General features: G+C 45.5%; 1 protein-coding gene across 11 annotated transcripts; it reads right to left on the bottom strand.

Moving 5' to 3' along the window:
- Window positions 1-1,571: 1,571 nt before the first annotated feature.
- Window positions 1,572-25,810, bottom strand: CDKN3 (cyclin dependent kinase inhibitor 3). 11 transcript variants are annotated; one of them, XM_075926226.1, is made up of 8 exons: window positions 22,748-22,822; window positions 19,643-19,725; window positions 18,765-18,820; window positions 14,262-14,306; window positions 13,152-13,374; window positions 11,931-11,962; window positions 10,354-10,457; window positions 1,572-3,131 (listed from the first exon to the last, which is right to left on the bottom strand). In XM_075926226.1, exons 1-8 carry the CDS (start codon window positions 22,805-22,807, stop codon window positions 3,108-3,110), a joined length of 627 nt encoding a protein of 208 aa, XP_075782341.1. In that variant the 5' UTR covers window positions 22,808-22,822; the 3' UTR covers window positions 1,572-3,107. The 11 variants fall into 11 exon arrangements, with proteins under 11 accessions (XP_075782341.1, XP_025036899.2, XP_006115910.2 ...); XM_025181114.2 differs by lacking the exons at window positions 1,572-3,131; window positions 22,748-22,822 and adding exons at window positions 8,867-9,471; window positions 25,744-25,810; XM_006115848.4 differs by lacking the exons at window positions 1,572-3,131; window positions 22,748-22,822 and adding exons at window positions 8,867-9,471; window positions 25,640-25,707.
- Window positions 25,811-26,918: the final 1,108 nt, after the last annotated feature.

Raw genomic sequence — 26,918 nt, 5'->3', positions numbered from 1 at the left:
TGCCCCCAGCACCAGTCTCCCTTCCATTGGCTGGAGCTGCAAGGTGATGCTTGAGGGCACAGGCAGTGTGCGGAGACCTGCTGCCTTCTTCCCACTAAAGGGCATGCAGATACATACCCCAACAGCGGCAGCTTTAAGTGGCAATAGGCCACCATGGCATGCAGGCAACTGTGCCTATGGTAAGCACCTCCTGGCCAGGGCCAAATCTTGCACCTGGCACCCTCTGCCACACCCCAATATCGTGCACCAGGTCAGAACCCCCTCCTGAAACTGTACTCCTTCCTGCACACCAACTCCTGCCCAGAGCGCCCTCCTGCACCCAAGCACAATCTCAGACCCCCCTCCATTAATATCACAAAAGTGTGGCCTGTGGCCACTTACGAAAATTTTCGGAGTGGGTCTGCTGCAAAAAGTATTGCCCACCCATGGTCTAAACTGTGTCAGTCTTAAAAAGCTAAATTAGAGGTAGGGGCCAAATAATCTTGAATCTGAATATTCCTGACTAGGAAGGCTTGAAATCCTATCCAGCTCTCAACTTTCCAAGGGTAAACTTGCAGCAAAGATTTTGTTTTGAAATCCTTTCAATATCCTTCTCATTATGGGCAAATAAATGAAATAGAAATGTCTAGGTTAACCAACCTGGAGAATATTCTCTGACGCTACGTCTACATTGGCAAGATTTTGCACAGATAGTTTTAACGCAAGAGTTTTTGCGTTGAAGTGTTTGCGCAAGAGAGCATCTACACTGGCATACCCAGTGAAACTACAGACCGGTCAGTTTAACATCTGTCCCAGGGAAGATAATGGAGCAGGTAATTAAGGAAATCATATGCAAACACTTGAAAGGTAATAAAGTGATAGGGAATAGCCAGCATGGGTTTGTGAAGAACAAGTCATGCCAAACTAATCTGATAGCTTTCTTTGATAGGATAACGAGCCTTGTGGATAAGGGAAAAGCGGTGGATGTCATATACCTAGACTTTAGTAAGGCATTTGATACGGTCTCGCATGATATTCTTATTGATAAACTAGGCAAATATAACTTAGATAGGGCCACGATAAGGTGGGTGCATAATTGGCTAGATAACCGTAGTCAGAGAGTTGTTGTTAACGGTGCTAAATCCTGCTGGAAAGAGATAACAAGTAGAGTTCCGCAAGGGTCTGTTTTGGGACCTGTACTATTCAATATCTTCATCAATGATGTAGATATTGGGATAGAGAGTACGCTTATTAAGTTTGCAGATGATAAACTGGGTGGGGTTGCAACTTCTTTGGAGGATAGGGACATAATTCAAAATGACCTTAGCAAGTTAGAGAAATGGTCAGAGGTAAACAGGATGAGGTTTAATAAAGAGAAATGCAAAGTGCTCCACTTAGGAAGGAACAGTCAGTTCCATACATACAAGATGGGAAGCGACTGTCTAGGAAGGAGCATGGCGGAAAGGGATCTAGTGGTCATAGTGGACCACAAGTTGAATATGAGTCAACAGTGTGACGCTGCTGCAAAAAAAGCAAATATGATTCTAGGTTGTATCAACAGGTGTGTTGTAAGCAAAACTCGTGAAGTCATTCTGCCGCTCTACTCTGCACTAGTTAGGCCTCAGCTGGAGTACTGTGTCCAGTTCTGGGCGCCACATTTCAAGAAAGATGTGGAGAAATTGGAAAGGGTACAGAGAAGAGCGACAAGAATGATTAAAGGTCTAGAGAACATGACCTATGAAGCCAGGCTTCATGAACTGGGCTTGTTTAGTTTGGAAAAAAGAAGATTAAGGGGGGACATGATAGCGGTTTTCAAATATCTAAAAGGGTGTCACAAGGAGGAAGGAGAAAATTTGTTCCTCTTGGTTTCTGAGGACAGGACAAGGAGTAATGGGCTTAAAGTGCAGCAGGGGAGGTTTAGATTGGACATTAGGAAAAAATTCCTAACTGTCAGGGTGGTCAAATATTGGAATAAATTGCCAAGGGAGGTGGTAGAATCTCCCTCTCTGGAGATATTTAAGAACAGGTTAAATAGACATCTGTCAGGGATGGTGTAGACGGAGCTTGGTCCTGCCTTGAGGGTGGGGGGCTGGACTCGATGACCTCTCGAGGTTCCTTCCAGTTCTATGATTCTATTATATGCTTTTGCTCAAGAGATGTGCTTTTGCGCAAAAGCATCCGTGCCAGTGTAGATGCTCTCTTGCGCAAGAAAGCGCCGATGGCCATTTTAGCCATCGGTCTTTCTTGCAGAAGAAATTCATGTTGCCTGTCTACACTGGCCTCTTGCGCAGGAACAGTTGCGCAAGAGGGCTTATTCCTGAGCAGGAGCTTCATAATTCTTGTGCAAGAGGTACTGATTTCTTACATTATAACATCAGTGTTCTTGCGCAAGAACTCGCAGCCAGTGTAGACAGGCAGCAAATTTTGCGCAAAATCTTGCCAATGTAGACACAGCCTGACACTATCTATCTATCTATCTATCTATCTATCTATCTATCTATCTATCACACACACACGTCAGACTTCTGTGCCACGAGACGTTGTGGATTAGATTTAGTTATCAAAACTTTAGAAAATAACATTTTATTTTTCTTGTTTAAAAATTGTTACATCCAACAGTAAATGACTCCTTGTTTCTTATAGAAGCAAGTATAGTCAGAAAAAACTTGTGCACATACAAAGGAGGATTAAGGAGCAAAATACTGTCCCTGTATTCATAATTGACTGGAATGTAGGGCTCTGAATTTCCTAGGGAACTACTCACATGCCTAAAGGTAATCAGATCATGCCCATGAAAAATATGCAGAATTGGGATCTAGAGTATTAGGCTGAGTTCCATTTTAAGCATCTGTTAAACCAAAATGCAGCTGTACCTTAAAAAGCAATCTTAAAAACATGAGGGAGATTTTCTCTTTATTTCACATATTCCTTTATTATAATTACTTAATTTGCCAGTAGTGTCTTTGTCACCCCTTGCCAGGTAAAGCTTCTAAAGGATAAATTGTCAACATCCATGCTTGTTACTTTCATTACTTCTTTCATCCATTACTTCTAGGATGCATTAACAGGAGCATGGCCAGCAAGACAAGAGAAGTCATTCTTCCGCTCTACTCTGTGATGATTAGGCCTCAGCTGGAGTATAGTGTCCAGTTCTGGGCACCAGATTTCAAGAAAGATGGAGAAATTGGAGCGGGTCCAGAGAAAAGCAAAAAAAAATGATGAAAGGTTTAGAAAACATGAGCTATGAGGGAAGACTGAAAGAACTGGATTTGTTTAGTTTAGAAAAGAGAAGGTGGAGAGGAGACATGATAGCAGTTTTCAAGTACCTAAAAGGGTGTTACAAGGAGGAGGGAGAAAAATTGTTTGCCTTAACCTTTGATAATAGGACAAGAAGCAATGGGCTTAAATTGCAACAAGGGAGGTTTAGGTTGGACATTAGGAAAAACTTCCTGTCATGGTTAAACACTGGAATAATTTGCCTAGGAAGTTGTGGAATCTCCATCATTGAAAATATTTAAGAGCAGGTTAGAGACACATCTATCAGGGGTGATCTAGATCCATGGTATCCAACACACTGGCCACTAGCAACATGTGGCTGGTTGTGTGGGGCTAACTGGTTCACATAATTATTTACATTTTCAGAATAATGTGGCTAGTGTTATAGTGGCTACTGTTTCAGAATTGGTTGAACATCATGTATCTAGATGATGCTTGTTCCTGTCATGAGGGCAGGGGACTGGACTGGACTTGATGACCTCTCAAGGTCCCTTCCACTTCTAGTATTCTATGATTAGCTGTCAGTGGGATTGCATAGGTACAGTTAGAGCCATAATTTGGCTTGCAGAATTGTGCTAATGCTAAACAAGACAGAAGAACCCAGCTGGATGCTCAGATCTCAGCCCTAGTTCATAGTGATGGTACAAACTGAAGTTTGATAGGGAGATCATTGAGTAATGGAGGAACTCTAATTGGCTCATTTTTCTGGCTATGACCATCTAAGCACCCCCACTTATAAACAGATGAGGACTGGAAGAGAGATTTATAAATGATGTATTTTAAATTCTGATTAATTTATGCTGCCTATAAAGTCACGTGTGCAACAAGCTACACTTGTGAACCATCTCCAGGGTGATCTGGAAAAGCTTTCACTGATCACTTTACAATGGAGAAAAGAATACATGGTGCAGCCTAAAGCCTGACACGTTCACAATTTGTTGGGTAGGAATTAGCCTTTATATATGCATTCAGTGACAGAGTACAAATGAACTGGTGGTAAATTTGGAAGAGGAGCCTCATGATAAACTTAAATTAGAATGAACAGCTGAATGGCTATCTACTGTAATCTTCCCTTGTACCAAAAAGGGGGGAGTGTAGTTTCAGAAAATATTACACTTTGCAAATGTTGGTCTCAGTGAAATTGTACAAATATGTTTGCACAGCTCACTGTCAAATGCCTGTAGGCTGCTACATTCAAAACATATGTTCATTTAGGACCATAAAACTCAATTCTAGCAATCTCTAATAAGCCTAACAAATTCCAATGTGTAGTTATTTTCCTCCACACACTAAATATTCAGGAGTTGAATGTGCGCTCATTTCTTGTTTAAAAGATCAATAAGTCATCAGATAAAATGGAAAGTTGTCACTTATCAAACAGAACTCATTTTGGTTTAAGATACTAAGTGAAACTTCTCTAGCCTTGGCTGAGGGAATTCTTTCAACTTCTTCTAGGTGTGATTTTATGCAAAGCAGAAGCTATCCAGATGTTACATTAAGGCTCTACAATACAAGATAGCAGTATAAGCAGGTGCGGCCCTAGACTAGCTGCCAGCAACTGGTGCCTTAGGCGAACCATGCAATCGGTGCCCCCACCTCCAAACCTCTCAATGATATTGCGCCACCATTTGGCGCCCCATTTAACTTGGTGCCCTAGGGGACCGCCTAGTTTGCCTATATGGACGGGCCGCCCCTGAGTATAAGCAATATGGTATGGTACATTTCAGAGAACTACATAGTTGGGAAGAGGGGGAGATTCTTCCATATGACTAATGTATCAAATTTAGTGTAAAGATAAAAGCATGAGGTGCTTTCAACCTAGAGAGAGTAATGAAAAGATCTTGTCATCTACAAAGCTCCATCCCCATGTTGGCTCCATCATACTGGAAGCAAGAGAACTTCTGCTGGAAAAGAAAATAGTACAGTGGCTCAAATGGAGGGAGAGGATTAGTGTTGTATGGTAGTTAAACACTATGGGCTCGTCTACATTGGCCCCTTTTCCGAAAGGGGCATGGTAATTTGAGATCGTAATAGGGAAATCCACGGGGGATTTAAATATCCCCCGCGGCATTTAAATAAAAATGTCCGCCGCTTTTTTCCGGCTTTTAGAAAAGCCGGAAAAGAGCGTCTACACTGGCCCCGATCCTCCGGAAAAAGCGCCTTTTTCCGGAGGATCTTATTCCTACTTCAAAGTGGGAATAAGATCCTTCGGAAAAGGGCGCTTTTTCCGGAGGATCGGGGCCAGTGTAGACGCTCTTTTCTGGCTTTTCTAAAAGCTGGAAAAAAGCGGCAGACATTTTTATTTAAATGCCGCGGGGGATATTTAAATCCCCCGCGGATTTCCCTATTACGATCTCAAAAATTACCATGCCCCTTCCGGAAAAGGGGCCAGTGTAGACGTAGCCTATGGCTGTGTCTACACTGGCACCTTTTTCCAGAAGTGCTTAAAACGGAACAGTTTTCCGTTAAGTATTTCCGGAAAAAGAGCGTCTACACTGGCAGGCTGCTTTTCCGGAAAAGCCCTTTTTCCGGAAAAGCGTCTGTGGCCAATGTAGACGCGCTTTTCTGGAAAAAAGCCCCGATCGCGAAAATGACGATCAGGGCTTTTTTCCGGAAAAGACTGCTGTCTACACTGGCCCTTTTCCGAAACAGTTTTCCAGAAAAAGGACTTTTGCCCGAGCGGGAGCAGCATAGTTTTTCCGGAAAAGCAGCTGATTTCTTACAGTAAATCGTCACTGCTTTTCCGGAAATTCAAGGGGCCAGTGTAGACAGCTCGCAGCTTATTCCGGAAAAGCAGCTGCTTTTCTGGAATAAGTGGCCCAGTGTAGACACAGCCTATGGCTGTGTCTACATTGGCATGATCTTGCGCAAATACTCTTTAAGGCAAGAGTTCTTGCGTTAAAGTATTTGCACAAGAGAGCATCTACACTGGCATGTGCCTTTGCACAAGAGATGTGTTTTTGCGCAAGAGCATCTGTGCCAGTGTAGATTCTCTCTTGCGCAAGAAAGCTCCGATGGCCATTTTAGCCATCAGGCTTTCTTGCGCAAGAAATCTATGTTGCCTGTCTGCACTGGCCTGTTGCGCAAGAACAGTTGCGCAAGAGAGCTTATTCCTGAGCGGGAGCATCATAGTTCTTGTGCAAGAAGCACTGATTTCACACATTAGAATATCAGTGTTCTTGCGCAAGAATTCCCCGCCAGTGTAGAGAGGCAGCATGTTTTTGTACAAAAGCGGCTGCTTTGGCACAAGATTGCGCCAATGCAGACACAGCCTAATTATTGTGTTTGGCAGAAACACCAGATTAACTTCCTCAAACCCAAAGTCAATTTTATTCAAGCACAAGATTGTGGTGGTTAGTCGTCTTGAATACCGTTGAAATGGTCTTATCTCCCAATTTGAATTACAAGGTAGAGAATATAAAGAGCAGCATGATGGCAAAGCTGGAATAGTATTTCTTTACTCCCAGTCTATTAGATCACATTTCACTAATTTAAACTATGATAGTGACTTGTTTCCTATGGAATCAGACTATCCCCACACAAGCATATACTATCCAATTACAATAGTCGGGGCTTGTGGAAAGAACTAGACTACAGCTCACGCATTTCCAAAATCCTTTACAAAAGTAGGGTAGGAGGCAGCCCTTTCTGGCCCTCAATAGTCTTGGCTCTTAGACTCAGTTGCTGTTAAGCTACCAGCTCTTTTTACTCCCATTTAAAGTTTCCTTCCCCTTCCAGCTATTCCTGCTGAACATTCCAAGGAACATAGAAAAAGCTAAAATTTAAAAAACAAAATATTCAGAATATTTCAAGACTTGTACATAGGTGAGGACATACTTGACGAAGGGAATTAATACATTAATAGTGAACTGTTAAAGTTACTGTATTAAAACAAGTCTATTAGAAATGGAGGGGACACCAATGTAACATTTCTTCCTTCATATGTGGAAATACCTGTAGAGCAGAGGTTCCCAAACTTTTTGAGACGGGGACCAGTAAATCCATTCACAAGCTTTTGGAGGACTGGTAACATTCATTTGCATATTCATTAAGCAAATGATGAATATTCAAATAAATTGTTTCTGGTCCTCCCAATGCCAGCTTTAGCAAAGCTTTTGATATGGTCACCCACAATATTCTTGCCAGCAAGTTAAGGGAATATGGATTGGATAAATGGACTCTAAGATGGTTAGAAAGCTGGCTAGACCTGGGTTTCCCAAACTTTTTACTTTAGTTGGAACCCATTTTTTTTTTCAATACTGGTTTTTGCAGCCATATATATATATATATATATATATATATATATATATATATACATATACATACATACACATACATACACACACACACAAGAAAAATGAATACATTTTCACGGTTTCACCCGGCTGTTTCCTCCGCCCAGCCTGGGCAAGGGGTTGGGGGACCAGGAGCTGCATGGGCACTCCAGGAGCCCGGAACATCTGGCTGCATCCTCCGCCCAGCCTGGGCCAGAGCTTGGGGGACCTTGTGCCACAAGGGCACTCTGGGAGGCAGGAGCAGATTGGGGGTAGGGTATCTGGCTAGGAGGGAGGGTGCAAGGAGAGGACTTGGGTAGGAGCTGGACGTTCCTGGTCTGGCACCCTCTAGACCTGACTGGTCCCAGATGAGGCATTTTTTGGATCAGGGGAGGTCATTTCAGTGCTCCTAGTTCCCCCTCTCCCCACTAGGTTTCTTTGCACCTCCCTTCCCTGCAACCCAACTGAGCTGCCAACCCCCGCTGCTTCCCTGCACCTCCCCCAAAACTATCCCCCACACTCCAAGGGAGTGCAGCACCAGTTCCCTACAGCCCAGCTGAGCTGCCCTTCTGTTCCTTATGCCTTCCCCCATCCACCTCAGCCCAGTTGAGCCCTGCACTGGTTCCCCCACTGCACAGCTGAGTCCCGTTTTCCTGTACCTCCCGCCAAGACCTGCAGAACTGCTAAGCCCAGCTCTGATTTCCTACCCCTCCCTTTCTTTCTCCCTCCCCTTGAGTTCAGCCCCTGGTTCCTGGCACCTCCCTCCTCCTGCAGCCAAACTGAGCTCTGAGCCCCGTACTTCCTTCCCCACCCTCACAGCGCAGCCCAGCCCCCCTGCACCTCTTCACTCTTGCAGCCCAGCTGAGCTCCGTTTCCCTGCACCTCCCCCCAAACCGTGCAGACATACTGAGCTCAGCGCTGATTCCCTGCCCCTCCCTCCCTGACTTTGAGTCCAGCACTGGGTTCCTGGCACCTCCCTTCTCCTGCAGCCCAGGTGAGCCCAGCGCCCCGCAGCCCAGCCTGGTGCCTCCCTCGCGTGGCACCCAGGGGCAACTGCTCCCCCTGCTATGCCTCTGCCAGGAACCTGGAACATCCGGCTGCATCCTCTGCCCAGCCCAGGTCTTGGGGGACCTGGTGCCGCATGGGCACTCCGGAAGCCTGGAACATGCTGGTAGCCATGCTGAGGCCTGGTATTTTTTTCCTGAGGACTGGTACTGGGCCACGGCCCATAGTTTGGGAAACGCTGCCGTAGAGGAATTTATTCCTTAGAAGTTTGCAATGCAGGATGTTACTATAGTTCACAAGACCCTTGCCAGCATCAGTCATACCTATTTACAAAAGAGGGAGTGGGTGTTAGGATGAAGGATTTGTATTGACTACAAGATTAGTCAATAAGGGGGCTCTGCTGCGGCTCTTCAGTTTAAATGTAGCAGGAACCAGGCACACAGTTGCAGCTCTACATTTTAAATGTAGGAGCCCAACGGGGGTAAGTCCCAGACTCAGACTACTGTGCCTCTGCCTCCCCTGCCCTTCCCCTTGTACCATGGAGACAGTGCTGGGGGAAATGGCTTTTAATCTGGCTCCCCCCCCCCCTTGCTGCTTCTGATACAGAGGCAGCAAGACAAGGTGGGAAGTGAGTAGTCAAGTAGTGACTCAACTACTCAATAAGCCTAGGCTTATTGGGTAGTCGACAACTTGACTGGTCGCTTACATCCCTACTTAGCATAATACTTGACTGGAAGCAGTTACTGAGGAAGTGGTATTAAAAGCTCATGTATGTGTGAGATGTCTTTTTGTGAAGAACTTATACTCAGGTACAGTATGTACACAAAACAGATATAATGCCAGTGTTAGTTTATCGTGATACTGATCTTAATATTGCATCTTTTGTTGACAGATGTGCAGCCAGGTTCTCTCGAAAGTCATGGAGATAGTTGTATTGCTGAAAAATGTACAATTATGTTTACAACAAGTGCTGCATTCTTTAACAAACCAATTCTTAGCAAAAGTCATGATCTTGCATATAGTCCAAGAAGTATAACAGTGCTTCTGGCTAGTTGAATATAAGGCACAGAAATCTATGTGGAGGCTCATTCACTCAAGTAAAGACGTCAAATGGTGCAAACTGCATAACAAGTGTTCAAAAAATATCATGGGTAATCGAGAATTAAAACACAGAAACCTAATATCTGATAAAAACACGGTGAGGCTCCCCATCTACTCCCTGGCTTCAGTAAAATGCTTACTGCTCTCCATTCCAACTTGGCTGAAGTGTGTCTACTTTCCCAAATTCTATTTGTTTACTTCAACTCGTAGTAGGCAGTATTCTCCACCTTCTTTAAAATAACATTAGATTTAGATGTTAATTAGTGAGATCTTGACTGATGTACATTATTTGGCTCTGTGAACTATGCCTGCTTTATGATGTATATATTCTGAGTAGGTTTAATACCAGCACTAGGATCTGGGCAGAGGATGATAGATAAATGGCGAACGATAGCTAGAATTAGGAACAAGTGTGAGCTGGGGAAGAAAAGGTTTAAAAATCAAGGCAGATGATCAAGGCGCAGTGAGAAAAAGGAAAGGAGCGAAAAGGGAAAGAGGTAAAGAACAAGAGGAGGGGGAAGGGTAGCAGAGTGGCAATAAAGGAAGAAAGTTGCAATTTGGTGTGACAGCATGTGTTCAAAGGCAGTAAGGGCATGAATTACTAAAGGCCTGATTTAACTCTCAGAAAGACAAAGCCATCCCTTCATGAAGGAAGATCCTACTACAGAGGGGCAGCCACCCTCCAATTTAGTATTCTCCCCATCTACAGCCTCATTACCTTTATTGTTTGTATTGCCCCAGATCCTCGTAAGTCTCTGAGAGTCTCTATTGCCTCTTGAGGTTCCATTGCATCAGATAATTGAAGTAGAAGACATGCAACTACTGTAAGGAAAAGATGCATAAATATGCATTCTAACAATCATCTCCTTATGTCACAAAACTTCTGATCACTGATGTTTGTGCTTAGAACAAACACCAGGGTCTCATGGACATGTCAGAGCTGGAATTTCTTCATCATATGAAGGTTCACAGCTCTGTTACAAAGGATACTTTAGCCAGGTTGCAGTTGGGACAACCAGGCCTGTCAAGTCATTAGCAGCAGGGAAGTATGTTCAACTTTCCCTCCATCACCAGTAGCTCCCCCTGCATCTTGGCTGCAGTTTTTTGGAGGGAAAGTGCAATATTTAATTTAAAAACTAACAATCTAGCCTCATAATATCTTAAGGGTTATATTTGCATTTTGGGAGATTATCTTCTCAGATATGCTTTCCTTGTTGGGCGTTTGCAGCTTTTGGCACTCCTTAAGTTTCTGGGAAGAGAACTAAGCAGAGGAAAAACACACAGGCTGTGTGTATACTGGCGCGATCTTGCGCCAGAGCTATGCAAATGAGGCTCAGCCTGGAATATCGCCGAGCCTCATTTGCATAACTAATGAGCCGCCATTTTTGTGGAAGAGGCTCTTGCGCAAGACGGAGCTGTCTACACTGCCCCTTCTTGCGCAAGAAAAACCCTCTTGTGCAAAGCCGTTATGCTGATTATTTTCAGGCATAACGGCTTTGCGCAAGAGGGTTTTTCTTGCGCAAGAAGGGGCAGTGTAGACAGCTCCGTCTTGCACAAGAGCCTCTTCCGCAAAAATGGCAGCGCATTAGTTATGCAAATGAGGCTCGGCGATATTCCAGACTGAGCCTCATTTGCATAGCTCTGGCGCAAGATCGCGCCAGTATAGACACAGCCACAGAAACAAGAGGTTTGTGTCTCCTCCTTCCCGCGGAGGGTCAGGGAGCTCAGCCAGCTGAGGACAGAATGTAGTCCCTACTTTGACAAGAATGGAGGCAAGTCTCACTGTAGGCATGGGAAAGAAGACAGAGGCAAGGTTTGGTTTGCTTCTCTTACCAATCAGCCAAGAAGTCTATCCACACTTCCATATATTTGAGAGCACATTAGAGATATGGTGAACTGTTCACTGGCTTTTATAATTCTTTAACAAGTGACTGGGTAACATTTTCTCTCACTCAGTACCATAAACTACTAAATAAATTGGCTCAAACCTGCTCCATTTAGTTCAGTAGATGCCTGGTCAGGCCTGATGTACTCTCTCGCTCATATTTCTGCCAACAATGGAGGCCTGCCAAACTATAACCAATTTTAATAAAGGAGGCAATTAAACTTCTCTTATTTTCTACTGTGCAAGGGCACCAAGTTCCATTCCCAACTTAGAAGCCTCTGGTTCATAATGCATTTTGGTCCTTTAGACACCAGACTAATGCATATTTTAATTCTATTGCCTGAAGAGGACATGGTTAAACTGTATCACTAATAAGTAATAACATTGAGGGAGAAGGAAAAAATGCTTACTGAGACATGAACGTCCAAGTCCTCCAAAACAGCTGAAAGAAAAGAATAGCCTGTTTTAATAGTGCAGTAGCACCTGAAGTCCCAAATTAGATCTGTGGTCTCACTGTGCATGCTGATCCTTGCAAGATCACTAGGGCTATGTCTATACTGCACTCTTCTTGTGCAAAAGCCTATGCAAATGAAGCATAGATTAGCATACTGCTGAACTTCATTTGCATAATTAATTAGGGGCTGTTTTTGCGCAAGAGGCTTTTGTGCAAAAACCCCTTCTTGCACTGGAGCCATTCTTCATTTTTTCAGGAAGAATGGCTCTTGCGCAAGAGGGGTTTTTGTGCAAAAAGGAGCAGTTTACATAACTCCCTTTGGCGCAAAAGCCTCTTGCACAAAAACGGCCCCCAATTAATTATGCAAATGAAGCACAGCAATATGCTAAATCCACGCTTCATTTGCATATGCTTTTGAGCCAGAAGAGTGCAGTATAGATGTAGCCATAGAGAGATCAAGATGGCTAGAAACTTTCATCTTTTGTGAGGTCAGTGGAAAAAGAATTAATTCAAGAATATGTTGACCATAATTCCACTAGTCTCCCCTAACCTAAACAAAGGCTTACAGTACAGGTTCTGAACATTAGTTATGTGAAAATTTACTCCCTCGGTAAAACCTGTAGAAATCTACTGCCAGAGAGTTGCTTTCTGTGAATCTAGAAACACAAGGTCAGATAATTTTGGTAGTTTCTCTGCCTTTAGCTTCTCTAGTGCCCAATGGAAAAGAAGAAAAACTGCCTCCCTCCCACTCAAAGTCCATTTCTCAGTGGATTAGAAGAATGAACCATAATATCCTTATGTAGTTATTTGTTAGTAACCATTATTGTTTCCTAAAGGCTCAAGGTAAGTCACTCTGACAGCTGCTATGAATATTATTCAGTTGCTCAGGTAGCATGCTATGGGTCAACCCACTAAACCAGCTCAAAGGTGGGGGGAGGCTGTAGGTTTTCAACCATACAAGGCCTGGTATTGTTTCTCATTAAATGGGGCAAGGAAATGGAAATAGTAGTGTGTTCCAGAAGAAGACAGTGAAAGGGAAGAAATTGCACAGTTTGAATTAACTCTAAAGAGAGCCAACTCTCTGTCATTTGGCAGTTTGTTTATTGTACATTAAAGTGTTGATTGTTCATCCATCTGAAGGGAAGCTGATAGATGCATTGCAGAGATAGGAACTTACTGTATTAATGTTTTCCTGTTGGTTTCCAGACAGCCCTTTAGTTCTTCCAGAATAGTACAGCATTTGGTGATGTCAGGAGTGTCTCCATCAGGAATAGGATGGTGATGCACAATAATCCCATGCTGCTGATAGGAGTCTAGTAAGAGTGGCACCCGATATTTTGAAAGTTCTCCTTTGGTACAGAGCACAAATATATCTTGTATCCCATGCCTCTTCAATTCTTCTGCCAACAAACCAAGACACTTGCAAATAAAATCAAGTTTAAGAGCTACAGTAAAACTCCAGTGGTCGGGCACTCCTGATGGTCCAGCACTCCTGATGGTCCAGCACCATCTGGAACCCGGAAGTGCTCCGGGCAGCCGGACAATTGGAGCTGCTCTGACCCCAGCTTCTCTGACTCAGCCACTGCTGAAACTGACCAGCGGCTGACTCCGGGAAGCCCAGGGCAGAGCCTGCTGTGCCCCAGGCTTCCCGGAGTCAGCCACTGGTCAGTTTCAGCAGCGGCTGACTTGGGGAAGTCAGGGGCAGAGCAGCTGGGGTGCTGCCGGGTTGGTCTCGCAGCGCCGAGGGACGCATCCCCACCACTCCATCCCAGACCCCTCATAGCCCCCCCTCCCTATAGTCTGGCATATTTGAAATTTGACGCTGAGTTGACGTGCAAAATTTCAAAATAGATTTGAGATAAGATACACAATTTGCGTAGCTCAAATTGCATATCTTATTTTGAGTTTAGGGTGCTGTGTGGATGCACCCTAAGGCACCACAAGACCACTCATTAGAAAAGGGAAACACTAATGCAGATGGTCTTAAGTGTTTGCATAAGGAGTTACTATGATTGTTTAATTTCTGAGACAATACACATTGTATTTGGAAACAAAGATTTGTTGGTTAGAGAGATTATGCAATAAAATCTCCAGTCTAAGAATGCAGGCAAGATACTAGTGACTATAATAGTAAATTCATGCACTTTTAATTCACCCTGTGCATTTGCAAGTGCTTGCTTACAATATGAAAAGGAAAGCTCTAACTTAGTGTAGTGGTCCATATATATTATATATAAATCAAAATAAAGCATGTGCATATGTGTATATATATTTTATATAAATGTACCTATATCTTTCTGAAGATTTCTTCTAACATCCTTGAATCTACAACCTAAAATAAAACATGAAAAGTGGGTTGTATGAAATAAAAACATTTGATTAAAAAATCCAGGAAAATTCACTTTTGCAAATAGAGTAGTTGGGTAAAGGTATGCAGGCAGAATCATCATGTTTAATATAGCAACAGGGAAGCTTTTCTAAACTTGAAACTAAAATTAAGCTTTTAATAGGACTGTCAAGCAATTAAAAATTAATCACACTTTAACAGAATACCATTTATATAAATATTTTTGGATGTTTTCTACATTTTCAAATATATTTCAATTACAAAGGATACAGTGCTCACTTTATATTTATTTTTGGTTATAAATGATTACACTGTAAGGAAAGCTAGTATTTTTCAGTTCACAATAGAAATTGTTACAGCATTTGTTTCTCATGAAAGTTGAACTTAAAAATGTAGTATTATGTACGAAAAAGCCCCTGCATTCAAAAATAAAACAATGTAAAACCTTAGGCTACGTTTACACTGGCACGTTCTCACACAAAAACTCTTTTGCGGAAGAGTTCTTCTGTAGAAACTCTTCCAGAAGAGAGCATCTACACTAGCATGTGCTTTTCCGCAAGAGATGTGCTTTTGCGCAAAAGCATCCATGCCAGTGTAGACGCTTTCTTGCGCAAGAAAGCTCTGATGGCCATTTTAACCAGAGGGCTTTATTGCACAAGAAATTCATGTTGCCTGTCTACACTGGCCTCTTGCGCAAGAACAGTTGCGCAAAAGGGCTTACTCCTGAGCGGGAGCGTCAGAGTTCTGGCGCAAGAAACCCTGATTTCATACATTAGAATGTCAGTTTACTTGCACAAGAACACGCGGCCAGTGTAGACAGGCAGCAAGTTTTTGTGCAAGAGCGGCTGCTTTTGCGCAAGATCATGCCAGTATAGACACAGCCTTAGAACCTGTACATCCACGGAGACCTACTTTTTGTCCTCTCAGACAAACAAGTTTGTTTATTTTTGCAGGAAGTAATGCTGCTCACTTCGGCTACGTCTACATTGGCCCCCTATTACGGAAAAGGGGTGCAAATGTAGCACTTGGGAAGAGGCAAATGCGCGGGGGATTTAAATATCCCCCGCGGCATTTGCATTTTCATGGCCGCCGCTTTTTTCCGGCTTGGAGATAAGCCGGAGAAAAGCGTCCAGACTGGCGCGATCCTCCGGAATAAAGCCCTATTCCAGAGGATCTCTTATTCCTACTTGCAATAGGGCTTTATTCCGGAGGATCGCGCCAGTCTGGACGCTTTTCTCCGGCTTATCTCCAAGCCGGAAAAAAGCGGCGGCCATGAAAATGCAAATGCCGCGGGGGATATTTAAATCCCCCGCGCATTTGCCTCTTCCCAAGTGCTACATTTGCACCCCTTTTCCGTAATAGGGGGCCAATGTAGACGTAGCCTTCTTGTTTACCATGTCACTTGAAAGTGGAAACAGGCATTTGCATGACACCATTTAGGTAGATTTCAAAATATTTCTGTGCTAGATGCGCTAAGATCCATAAGACCCTTCATGATAACCATTTCAGAGAACATGCATCCATGTAATTAATGGGTTCTGCTCAATAACAGTCCTAAGCAGTGCAGACTAATACATGTTCATTTCTATCAGCTGCGTCATGTGCCACCAGCAAATGGTTGATTCCCTTTTTCAGTGGTTCAGGTTCTGTAGTTTCCATATCAGAGTGTTACTCTTTTAAGAGTTCTGACAGCATGTTCCACATGTCCCTCAGATTTTGGAAGGCACTTCAGATGCTTAAACCGTGGTGCTGTAGCTATCTTTAGAAATCTCTCATTGCAATCTTCTTTGTCTTTTGTCAAATCTATAGTGAAAATGTTTTTGAAAATGAACAACATATGCTGGGTCATCATCCGAGGCTGCTATAACATGAAATATACAACAGAATTCGGGTAATACACACAGCAGGAGATGTATAATCTCCTCCCCCCACCCCAGGAGGAGAGTCACAAATGTAATTAATGATTTTTTTTTTTTAAACCAAGCATCATCAGCTTGGAAGCTAGTCCTCTGGAATGGTGGCTGAAGTACAAAGGAGTATATGAATGTTTAGCATGTCTGACATGTATTTACCTTACAATGACTGCTTCAAGAGTGCCATGCAAATACCTGTTTGCACTTTCAGGTAACATGGTCAGTAAGAAGCAGGCAACATCATCTCCCACAAACAAACTTGTTTCTCTTAGGGTATATCTGCACAACGGGAAGTATCCCAAAATAGCTACCCCGAGTTTTTCGAATACTCCTGCTATTTCGAGATAGCATGTCTGCTATTTCAAGACCTATAAGACATCTCTGTAACCCTCGTTCCTTGAGGGGTAAGGGATGACTCGAAATAGCATATTATTTTAAAATTTGGCGCTGTGTAGACACACCAAATTTCAAAATACGCTATTTCAAAATTCAATTGAAATAAGATATGCAAATTGTGTATCTTAGTTCGAGTTTAAGGTGCTGTGTAGATTGGCTGAACAAGAAGTAGGACTTGTAGGGTCTAAAGTTTTGCATTATGTAACTGCACACAAAATCTACGTTTGCAAGCTTCACTTTCATGATAAAGAGATTGCACTAGAGTAATAAAATATATAACATTTGTATTTGTATGAGCAATTAAAAATACTATTTTATCATTTTTACAGTTCATATATTTGTAATATAAAAATTATAAAGTGAGCACTGTACATTTTGTATTCTGTGCCGTAAATGAAAATGTAGAAAAACATCCAAAATAATACATTTCAACTGGTATTCTATTGTTTTGCAGTGCAATTAAAATGGCAATTTTTTTTGAGTTAATCATATGAGTTAACTGCAATTAATCAACAGCCTTAGTTTTTCATCCTTCCCAAGAGACAGCGAGTTTTTGCCATGATTAACTGTGCTACACTAAAAGAGATAGTCAAGAAATCTGCAAGATTTGAGATAGTTGTGGGGTTATTGGTAGGAAGATTCCATCCTTCCCCACACAAGTTCTGGCATTTAACACCTACTTGGGTTCTCAGAGTGTCCTTATCTTATTTTCTCCCACTTCATCCCACAAAAAAGAGCTACAAAATGCTTTTAACATCATGCATATGCCCAATTATGAGAATTATCAGGAAAGAAAATGGCATAGCAATTCCTGAAACCAAGAGGCAATTGCATGGGTTGTGCTATTGCATACAAGGCACATGTATGTGGCTAGATTGCGTACTCCAACTACTGGTTGCTCAAACCAGTCCTCTCCTCTAGGTTTGTTAACTTTAAAATTAGGCACTGCTTGGGAGACATTTCTAATCATCTGAAGAGGAGGTATTGGGATCCTGCCAGTAGGAAGCTGTATCTGCTGGCCTCCAGTGGATGGAGTTTTGCGTAGCAGGAGCAGGCAGGGTCTTTAAAGAACAAACATGAGCTAAGAAGGGACATAGGTAACTTAAAGACAAACATTTCAAACAAGTTGGCTACGTCTAGACTGGCATGATTTTCCACAAATGCTTTTAACGGAAAAGTTTTCCGTTAAAAGCATTTGTGGAAAAGAGCGTCTAGATTGGCATGGACGCTTTTCCGCAAAAGCACTTTTTGCGGAAAAGCGTCCGTGCCAATCTAGACGCGCTTTTCCGCAAAAAAGCCCCGATCACCATTTTCGCGATCGGGGATTTTTTGCGCAAAACAAATCCGAGCTGTCTACACTGGCCCTTTTGCACAAAAGGTTTGTGCAAAAGGACTTTTGCCTGAACGGGAGCAGCATAGTATTTCCACAAGAAGCACTGATTTCAGACAGTAGGAAGTCAGTGTTCTTGCAGAAATTCAAGCGGCTGGTGTAGACAGCTGGCAAGTTTTTCCGCAAAAGCAGCTGCTTTTGTGGAAAAACTTGCTAGTCTAGACACAGCCGTTTTGTATTGAACACATTTGGATAGACATGTATTACAGCGTCAATGAAATTCTGAAACAATCCCCATTTTGGTGTTTTGCAACCCAAACTGCAGAATACTAGCGCATGAGTAAGAGAAAGTGATAATTTATTTCAAGCTGGGAGAAATACAAGCAATAAAGAACACAAGTGGTTACAAACAGGTGAAATACTTTACTAAAACCTTACATTGATATAAAGTATCAATGTAGGATTTCTAGATGTGATTTTTAGTTTGACATTCCCTTTATTGGAAAAAATTGACTTTGCCAGAGTAGTGCCATTTCTCAGACTTTAATTATCAGTTACTATCATAAAAGGTACTACAACTTGGAAAGCACACTAGTTTATCAGCAGTTACCTTTCATCCATATTCCGGATTAGGCAAAAACAGGCATCAAACAAGAGATCTGATACCTTCACTCTTTCCAATATTGTATGCTCAGAAAGCATTTATATCACTCCACTCATTGACTATGGATGTAGAGAGAGCACAATTTCTTCCTAGTTTGAAAATGTGCTTTCTACCAAACTTCAAATATCAGCACTACTTACCGGGCAGAGAACATACTCCCAGAAACTGAGAACAATTGACAGACGACAGGGCTAACCTATCAAAAAGAAAATGCAGACTATAATCCTAAAACTCCAATTCAGGTTTTCAGTTCTAGATGGCCACTTTCCCAGTGGGATTGTGAAAAAGTTATTCACAATAGTTAGTTTGACTAGCAAGAATTACAGCCAGAAATGTTTGCAGTGTTTACTGATAAAAGAGAATCACATGTCCACACTACTACCATACATTTCTAATCACATATATCACATGGTTAAGTGAGAAGAGGTACATGAAGTGCACATACACAGTGAATAGGTTCTAACACTTCTGAGGTGCATATTAAAAGCATCAATACTTCATTCCAAACCATTTTACTACTTGATTAAATTCCATGTTACTTCCACTCAATGAGCTATGAATCAAATCTTCTTAACCTACAACATGTTTATTACAGTGTGTCAGAAATTATTAAGAATTAACTTACTTGGGAATATATTAAATGGATTTTAATCACTCAAGTTATGTTTTAAAGATAAACTGGACTAACTTGTTCAGGATACAGAGACACATGGCAGTTATACTAGCAAGTTTTGTTGTTGTGTATGTCGAGTGCTTGATTTCATTACTGTTTTCTAGGACATCTCTGAAATATCATTGAAGACAGTGGTGTGTTTCTTTAGGACAGATACTATGCATTGTCCATCTGGGAGGTGTTATTAACATTTAGGCCCACATTTACTGCAGATATTTAACTGCAAGCAGAATACAAACTATGATCCATTTTTCTTTAAACCTTGTATATGTGTTATTTGAGATATTTCTGTAATCCTTTGTATTTGATTACAAAGGATTTTCTGCTCAAAAATATTTGTCTTACCATGATATCTGAAATGGCATCTGATCATCTTGAATAGGCTCTTCATCAGATGAGTCAAACTCATTTGCTTGCATTGCACCAGGCTTCAACAGAAGAGTAACTGCTATAAGGAGTTGTTTCTTAACATTTGCTATGTTTCATGTACACTATAGCAAATGAAGCCTTTTTTATTTTTTAGTAAACTGCTACCATTGTTCATGTAAGTTGCATTACTTATAAGACCACTTTGACGTTGCTCAAAGATTTAGTTTAAAACAGACTACAACATTACTGAACATTAGCCACTGTTCAAGATCATATAAGATTTTGAATACCTGTCTGTAGTTACCTGCTATGAAAATAGTTCATCAAGGGTTGTGAAAAAAAACAGGTTTCATATAGCAAAAAGAATGAAATCAAGTTATTTTAAAAACACCTATCACTCTACATTATTTACATGAACATAGTACAGTATACCTATCACTCTAAAGGATTTACATGAAGAGTGCGTCTTGACTGGCAAGATTTTGAGCAAAAGCGGCCGCTTTTGCACAAAAACTTGCCAGCTGTCTACACTGGCCACTTGAATTTGCGCAAGAGCACTGACGTTCTAATGTAAGAATTCAGTGATTCTTGCACAAATACTTTGATGCTCCTACTCAGGGATAAGCCCTCTTGTGCAAGAGGACCAGTGTAGACAGGTACCTTAATTTTTTGCACAAGAAAGCCCGATGGCTAAAATGGCCATAGGAACTTTCTTGCGCAAAAACGCGACTATACTGGGCATGGGTGCATTTGCGCAAAAGCATTTTTTGCGCAAAAGCACCCGTGCCAATCTAGATGCTCTTTTGTGGAAATACTTTTAAAGGAAAAACTTTTCCGTTAAAAATATTTCCGCAAAATCATGCCAGTCTAGACGCAGCCGAACATAGTGTACTTGAAATATAAGATATGGATTTTAGGAACAGGCTCTTATTTGAATATCTGAATGAGAACTTCTTTCCCACAAAGTTATGAGCGCATCAAAGTTCTCGTTAGCCTTGTTTTGAAACAATTTTTAGAACTGTCTATGAAGCGAAGGGGAATCAATGGTGATTCAGAATGGTGGATTGCTAATAGATGGAATCAACCGTTATTAAAGGTGGATGAGAGGGGAGCAGATGGAGCAGTGAACATTAGGAAGCCTATACTTATCTTAGCTAGAATCCATGTCATGGCATGTAATAACACAGCTCTGAATAAAACTGGCTAGCTCATTTTATATTATTATCTTCACCATACTGATCTCATTACATGGTTATTCTACATTCTAGCTAGTGAATGGAAGAGGTGCAAACAAGCAATTTGTTAGTTTTTATTGCACTTAGCGTGCTGAATTTTAAAGGAAGTGGCAGGAAACAAGCCACTGAATGGGCCAAATTAATGAAAAGTTACCTACAGATAGGATTATGTGCTCAGCTCAAAGTGCAGAAAGTTCTTGGATTCTTTAAGATCATGTGATTCATCAAATGAAACTGTCTATTGAAGAAAATGCTGAAAACACTGAGTAGTCTGATGATCCGGCAAGCATGACATTTTCAGTGCTAAGCAATCATGACTCTGCATATTGAATCTCTCTAGTCCACCACTTTCTGGTCTGGCAATATCTGTGATCCAGCATGATTTTAATTAGCAAGATATCCACTTATCATGGGTGTGGCTAAGTTTCCTGTGATCCCATAAAGTTTGTTTATAGCCACCAGTCCTGTCTCTGTGCTGTTATTTAGTGCCAATTTACCCCTAAATGTCCTCTAAGAGCCCAGTAAGCAGTGAAAGAAAATGTTAGTACTGCTGCTAGATAGTATTGACCTCATGTGGTCTGGCAAATTCTCTGGTTCCACACTGGTCAGGTCCCAAAGGTGCTGGACTACAGAGATTCAATCTGTAACAAAGGCAAAAACTTGAGCCTGAAGTCTCCTTTAACATTAACTTCATCTCCGTCAATGTAGAAATATAAAAGACTCTTCACCCTGTATATATTTCTACACATTTTTAACTCAAGTTCATTAATATATAGAATCCTGCAAATTCACAAATATCCACAGGTATCTGCACCCCTTGATACGAATGTGGATATATGCAGCTCATTTTTGTGGATACAGATACAAATTTTGTATCTAGAACCCTGCAAATTTGTGACTATCCACAGGTTTCTGCAGCTCATTTTTATGGATATAGACGCAGATACAAATTTTGTGGCCATGCAGGGCTCTACTAATATATGCTCCTACAATCAACAGTACCATTAGTATAGCAGAACTTCAGCATCAGAAACATCAGAGTTCCAACCAGATCTGTCAGACATACACCTAATTTAGAACTGGAAGCATGGCTCCATATTCATTCCCCGTTTGACCCATTCAGTTATACTGCCAGGCAACTGCCAGCTCTCCCATGGCAGAAACAGAAACAATGTCCTGAAATGGGATAGGCAACTGTATTGGCCTTAGGCGATGTACATAGTTAATAAAAAACTTGAATGCCTGTGTGTTTACAGTGGAGGTGAAAACTTCACAACTGAGGGCAGCGCAGGATAGTAGCAGCCCAAGAAAAACTCAGAATTGTGGTGAGCAGCAAAGATACCCCGCATTACTGTAACTATTACCCTGCCACGGAAGTAACATGTTTCACCAGTGTTATTACAATCACTGAAAGTATGCATCATACTGGTGTGTTAGCATAGAGGAGAAGTGGTAGCAGACAGCAGGGCAGATAAGCAGACCTTAATGCTGGGGCCTCAAAGCTTGTTAGCGGCCATACTACTTCTCCAGGGTGGGGGCTGCTGGGAGCATCACGTTTCCCAGGTTCCCAAGTCATGGACCCAGAAGATGAGGAAGTAACAGGGGGGAAGGGGAGAAGGGTGTTGGATCCCTCTTTCTTCCCTTGAAGGCTTATAGCTGATCAAGAGGTTATTACCCAGTTGAGACCTACCAAGCAGCAAAGGGGAAGCTGCAAGGAGATGGTGCTGGTCACAGCTAGGGAAGTTGAGGTGGAACTGAAATAAGGTACCTTGAGCCATATAAGCTCTGAGTTCACTAATTAGTTTGGAAGCAGCTAATGCATAAATTAATCGACTTCCTTTGTCACCTTGGAGTGTGGATCATTGGATTCTGATGCGACTACACTTTTATCTTCTTCTAGTACCATAATATTTTCACAATTCAATTTATAAAGCCCTCTTAATACATGTTTAAAGGAATCCCCTTCTTGCCAGATTCTAGCCAGTAGTCAATAATACCCAAGGAGGATGCCCTCAAAGTGAACAAGGGGTCCTTCTACAATTACAATACCACCAGTGGCCATCCTTCTGGCACGTCCCAAAGACTACAGTACATCTCCTACTGCCCCTCGGCTGGAACCCCACTTCTATCATATTGTACACTGATGTTATGTCTGAGGCATATTCTTGGTCCTGCCGTGAGGGCCGGGGACTGGACTTGATGCTCTCTCGACGTCCCTTCTAGTTCTAGTGTCTATGATTGGGAGCGCTACCGCAGACCAGAGCGCTACTTTCTGCGGTGCATGAGATAACCGAGGCTCAGACAGAAGGGGCAACCGGGCTCAGACAGGACGCGGGGAGGAGAGGGGGGGGGAGAAGGGGCAACCGGGCTCAGACAGGACGCGGGGAGGGGAGGGGGGGGGAGAAGGGGCAACCGGGCTCAGACAGGACACGGGGAGGGGAGGGGGGGGAGAAGGGGCAACCGGGCTCAGACAGGACACGGGGGGGGGGGGGGAGAGAAGGGGCAACCGGGCTCAGACAGGACACGGGGGGGGGGGGGGGGAGAGAAGGGGCAACCGGGCTCAGACAGGACGCGGGGGGGGGGAAGAGAAGGGGCAACCGGGCTCAGACAGGACGCGGGGGGGGGGGGGGGGGGAGAGAAGAGAAGGGGCAACCGGGCTCAGACAGGACGCGGGGGGGGGGGGGAGAGAAGGGGCAACCGGGCTCAGACAGGACACGGGGGGGGGGGGGGGGAAGAGAAGGGGCAACCGGGCTCAGACAGGACACGGGGGGGGGGGGGGGGGAGAGAAGGGGCAACCGGGCTCAGACAGGACGCGGGGGGGGGGGGGGGGGGGAGAGAAGGGGCAACCGGGCTCAGACAGGACGCGGGGAGGGGGAGGAGAGAAGGGGCAACCGGGCTCAGACAGGACGCGGGGGGGGGGGGGGAGAGAAGGGGCAACCGGGCTCAGACAGGACACGGGGAGGGGGGGGGGGGAAGGGGCAACCGGGCTCAGACGGGACGCGGGGGGGGGGGAGAAGGGGCAACCGGGCTCAGACGGGACGCGGGGGGGGGAGGAGAGAAGGGGCAACCGGGCTCAGACAGGACGCGGGGAGGGGGAGGAGAGAAGGGGCAACCGGGCTCAGACAGGACGCGGGGGGGGGGGGGAGAGAAGGGGCAACCGGGCTCAGACAGGACGCGGGGGGGGAGGAGAGAAGGGGCAACCGGGCTCAGACAGGACGCGGGGAGGGGGAGGAGAGAAGGGGCAACCGGGCTCAGACAGGACGCGGGGAGGGGGAGGAGAGAAGGGGCAACCGGGCTCAGACAGGACGCGGGGGGGGAGGAGAGAAGGGGCAACCGGGCTCAGACAGGACGCGGGGAGGGGGAGGAGAGAAGGGGCAACCGGGCTCAGACAGGATGCGGGGGGGGAGGAGAGAAGGGGCAACCGGGCTCAGACAGGACACGGGGGGGGGGGGGAGAGAAGGGGCAACCGGGCTCAGACAGGACGCGGGGGGGGGGAGAGAAGGGGCAACCGGGCTCAGACAGGACGCGGGGGGGGGGGGAGAGAAGGGGCAACCGGGCTCAGACAGGACGCGGGGGGGGGGGGAGAGAAGGGGCAACCGGGCTCAGACAGGACGCGGGGGGGGAGGAGAGAAGGGGCAACCGGGCTCAGACAGGACACGGGGGGGGGGGGGGGGGGAGAGAAGGGGCAACCGGGCTCAGACAGGACACGGGGGGGGGAGGGGGGGAGAGAAGGGGCAACCGGGCTCAGACAGGACACGGGGGGGGGGAGAGAAGGGGCAACCGGGCTCAGACAGGACGCGGGGGGGGGAGGAGAGAAGGGGCAACCGGGCTCAGACAGGACGCGGGGGGGGGAGGAGAGAAGGGGCAACCGGGCTCAGACAGGACACGGGGGGGGGGGGGAGAGAAGGGGCAACCGGGCTCAGACAGGACACGGGGGGGGGGGAGGGGGGGAGAGAAGGGGCAACCGGGCTCAGACAGGACACGGGGGGGGGGGGAGAGAAGGGGCAACCGGGCTCAGACAGGACGCGGGGGGGGGAGGAGAGAAGGGGCAACCGGGCTCAGACAGGACGCGGGGGGGGGGGGGGAGGAGAGAAGGGGCAACCGGGCTCAGACAGGACACGGGGGGGGGGGGGAGAGAAGGGGCAACCGGGCTCAGACAGGACACGGGGGGGGGGGGGAGAGAAGGGGCAACCGGGCTCAGACAGGACACGGGGGGGGGGGGGGGAGGAGAGAAGGGGCAACCGGGCTCAGACAGGACACGGGGGGGGGGGGAGGAGAGAAGGGGCAACCGGGCTCAGACAGGACGCGGGGGGGGGGAGGAGAGAAGGGGCAACCGGGCTCAGACAGGACGCGGGGGGGGGGAGGAGAGAAGGGGCAACCGGGCTCAGACAGGACACGGGGGGGGGGAGGAGAGAAGGGGCAACCGGGCTCAGACAGGACACGGGGGGGGGGGAGGAGAGAAGGGGCAACCGGGCTCAGACAGGACACGGGGGGGGGGAGGAGAGAAGGGGCAACCGGGCTCAGACAGGACACGGGGGGGGGGGGATAACTGTAGCCCCCTGGGTCGGAGAGGAAGAGGAGGGCGGGGGTAACGCGGTCGGGGCCTGTCCCCCAGCTGAGGGAACCTCCTCCCCACTCCGCCCGGCTGAGGTAGCTGCTCCCGGCCCCAGGCGGAGGCCGAGTGGCGCTCCCCGACACACCGACCCCTCAGGTTAAATAACCCGCCGGGCGGCCTCACCACATTCACCACCTCTGCCCGCCGACGGTTTGAACAGGCGCTCCCCCTCCCTTCGGGTTCGGCCGGCCCAGGGCGCCCATTGGCTACTCCCTTCCCGCTCTCACCCAATCACCCGAGGCAGGTGGCACGCGCCGGATGACAAGGCCACCTCACCCCTGCCCGCGTGCGCGCGCTCCCTTTTCCCCCCCCCTTTCTCTTTCTCGTCCTCGTCCTGCGGCATAAAAGGCGCCTTCTGATTGGCTGAAGTGGGTGGCCTTTGCAAATTGGCGCCGACACGCTAACGGGATTGATTCGCTGCGAGGCGGGGTGGGGGTTTAAAAGGGCGCGCTAGTGCTGAGGGGTTAAAAGGGCGGTTGCGTTCGTGTCACGTGCAGCCTGTGGTGCAGGTGCTCGTGCGCCTTGTGGCCAAGGAAGGCAGGGGTTGAAGATGGGGGCAAGTTAGATCCTCTCTGGCTGGGCTGGGAGTAGTAAAAATGGCTGCTAATGGATGAAGAAGACATGGGGGCTTTGCTAGCCAAGGCAACCTTGCAAGCCCCAGTGGCTGCCATGGGGAGGCAGTCCCCGACTCTTACCTCTGACTTGCAGGAGGTGAGGCTCTTGCAGCTCCTTTGCCAGGAATGTGAATAGTTGGGTCACTATTGTATTGGCAAAGGGGAGGGAATAGTCTCCCTCCATAAGGTGTATTTGAGCCTTAACTAGCCCTGTCCTATGTGTGAAACAGACTCCTTGGGAGAGTCGCGCAGGCTGCCCATAATCCATTTAGGGTTCAAAGTTCTTTGTGCAGCATGTGTGGGCTGCACCAGTTTTGTGCCTGTGGTTGTGCTTGGGTAGCATGATGACATGCTGAGCACAATAGGGAGGAAGACGGAGGAAACTGTTGGTTAAGAGCAAGGATGAGCTCCCTACCATTTAAAACAAGTGCTGTGGTGGCACATTCTTGGGGCACCTGATCCGAGGCTGGATTTGGAAAGATGATCCTTAGTTTATACAGAGAGTGTGAGAGTGTGGAGGGATGCCCTTGTAGTTAGAGCCCTCTTATTCTGCTACAGACTTGCTCTGTGATGTTGGGCTTGTCACACAAAAGGAAATGTTCACAGACCCTGTAGAACAGTGACAGACCATTTTGTTAATCAATTTTGGGTACACTGAAAATAGGGACTCTTCAAAGAATGCTGACCGTGCTTGTTATTTCAATTATACATTTAGTATTGGATGCTCAGTCTTCAGCTGCACCCCCCCCCCCAGTTACTGAGATGTCAGAGCCTCAGCACTATATGAT

The sequence above is a fragment of the Pelodiscus sinensis genome, chromosome 4 (assembly GCF_049634645.1).
Source record: "Pelodiscus sinensis isolate JC-2024 chromosome 4, ASM4963464v1, whole genome shotgun sequence".
Classification (NCBI taxonomy): domain Eukaryota; kingdom Metazoa; phylum Chordata; order Testudines; family Trionychidae; genus Pelodiscus; species Pelodiscus sinensis.
Note: the sequence above shows the minus strand (reverse complement) of the source record. Positions and strands in the feature narration are given on the sequence as shown.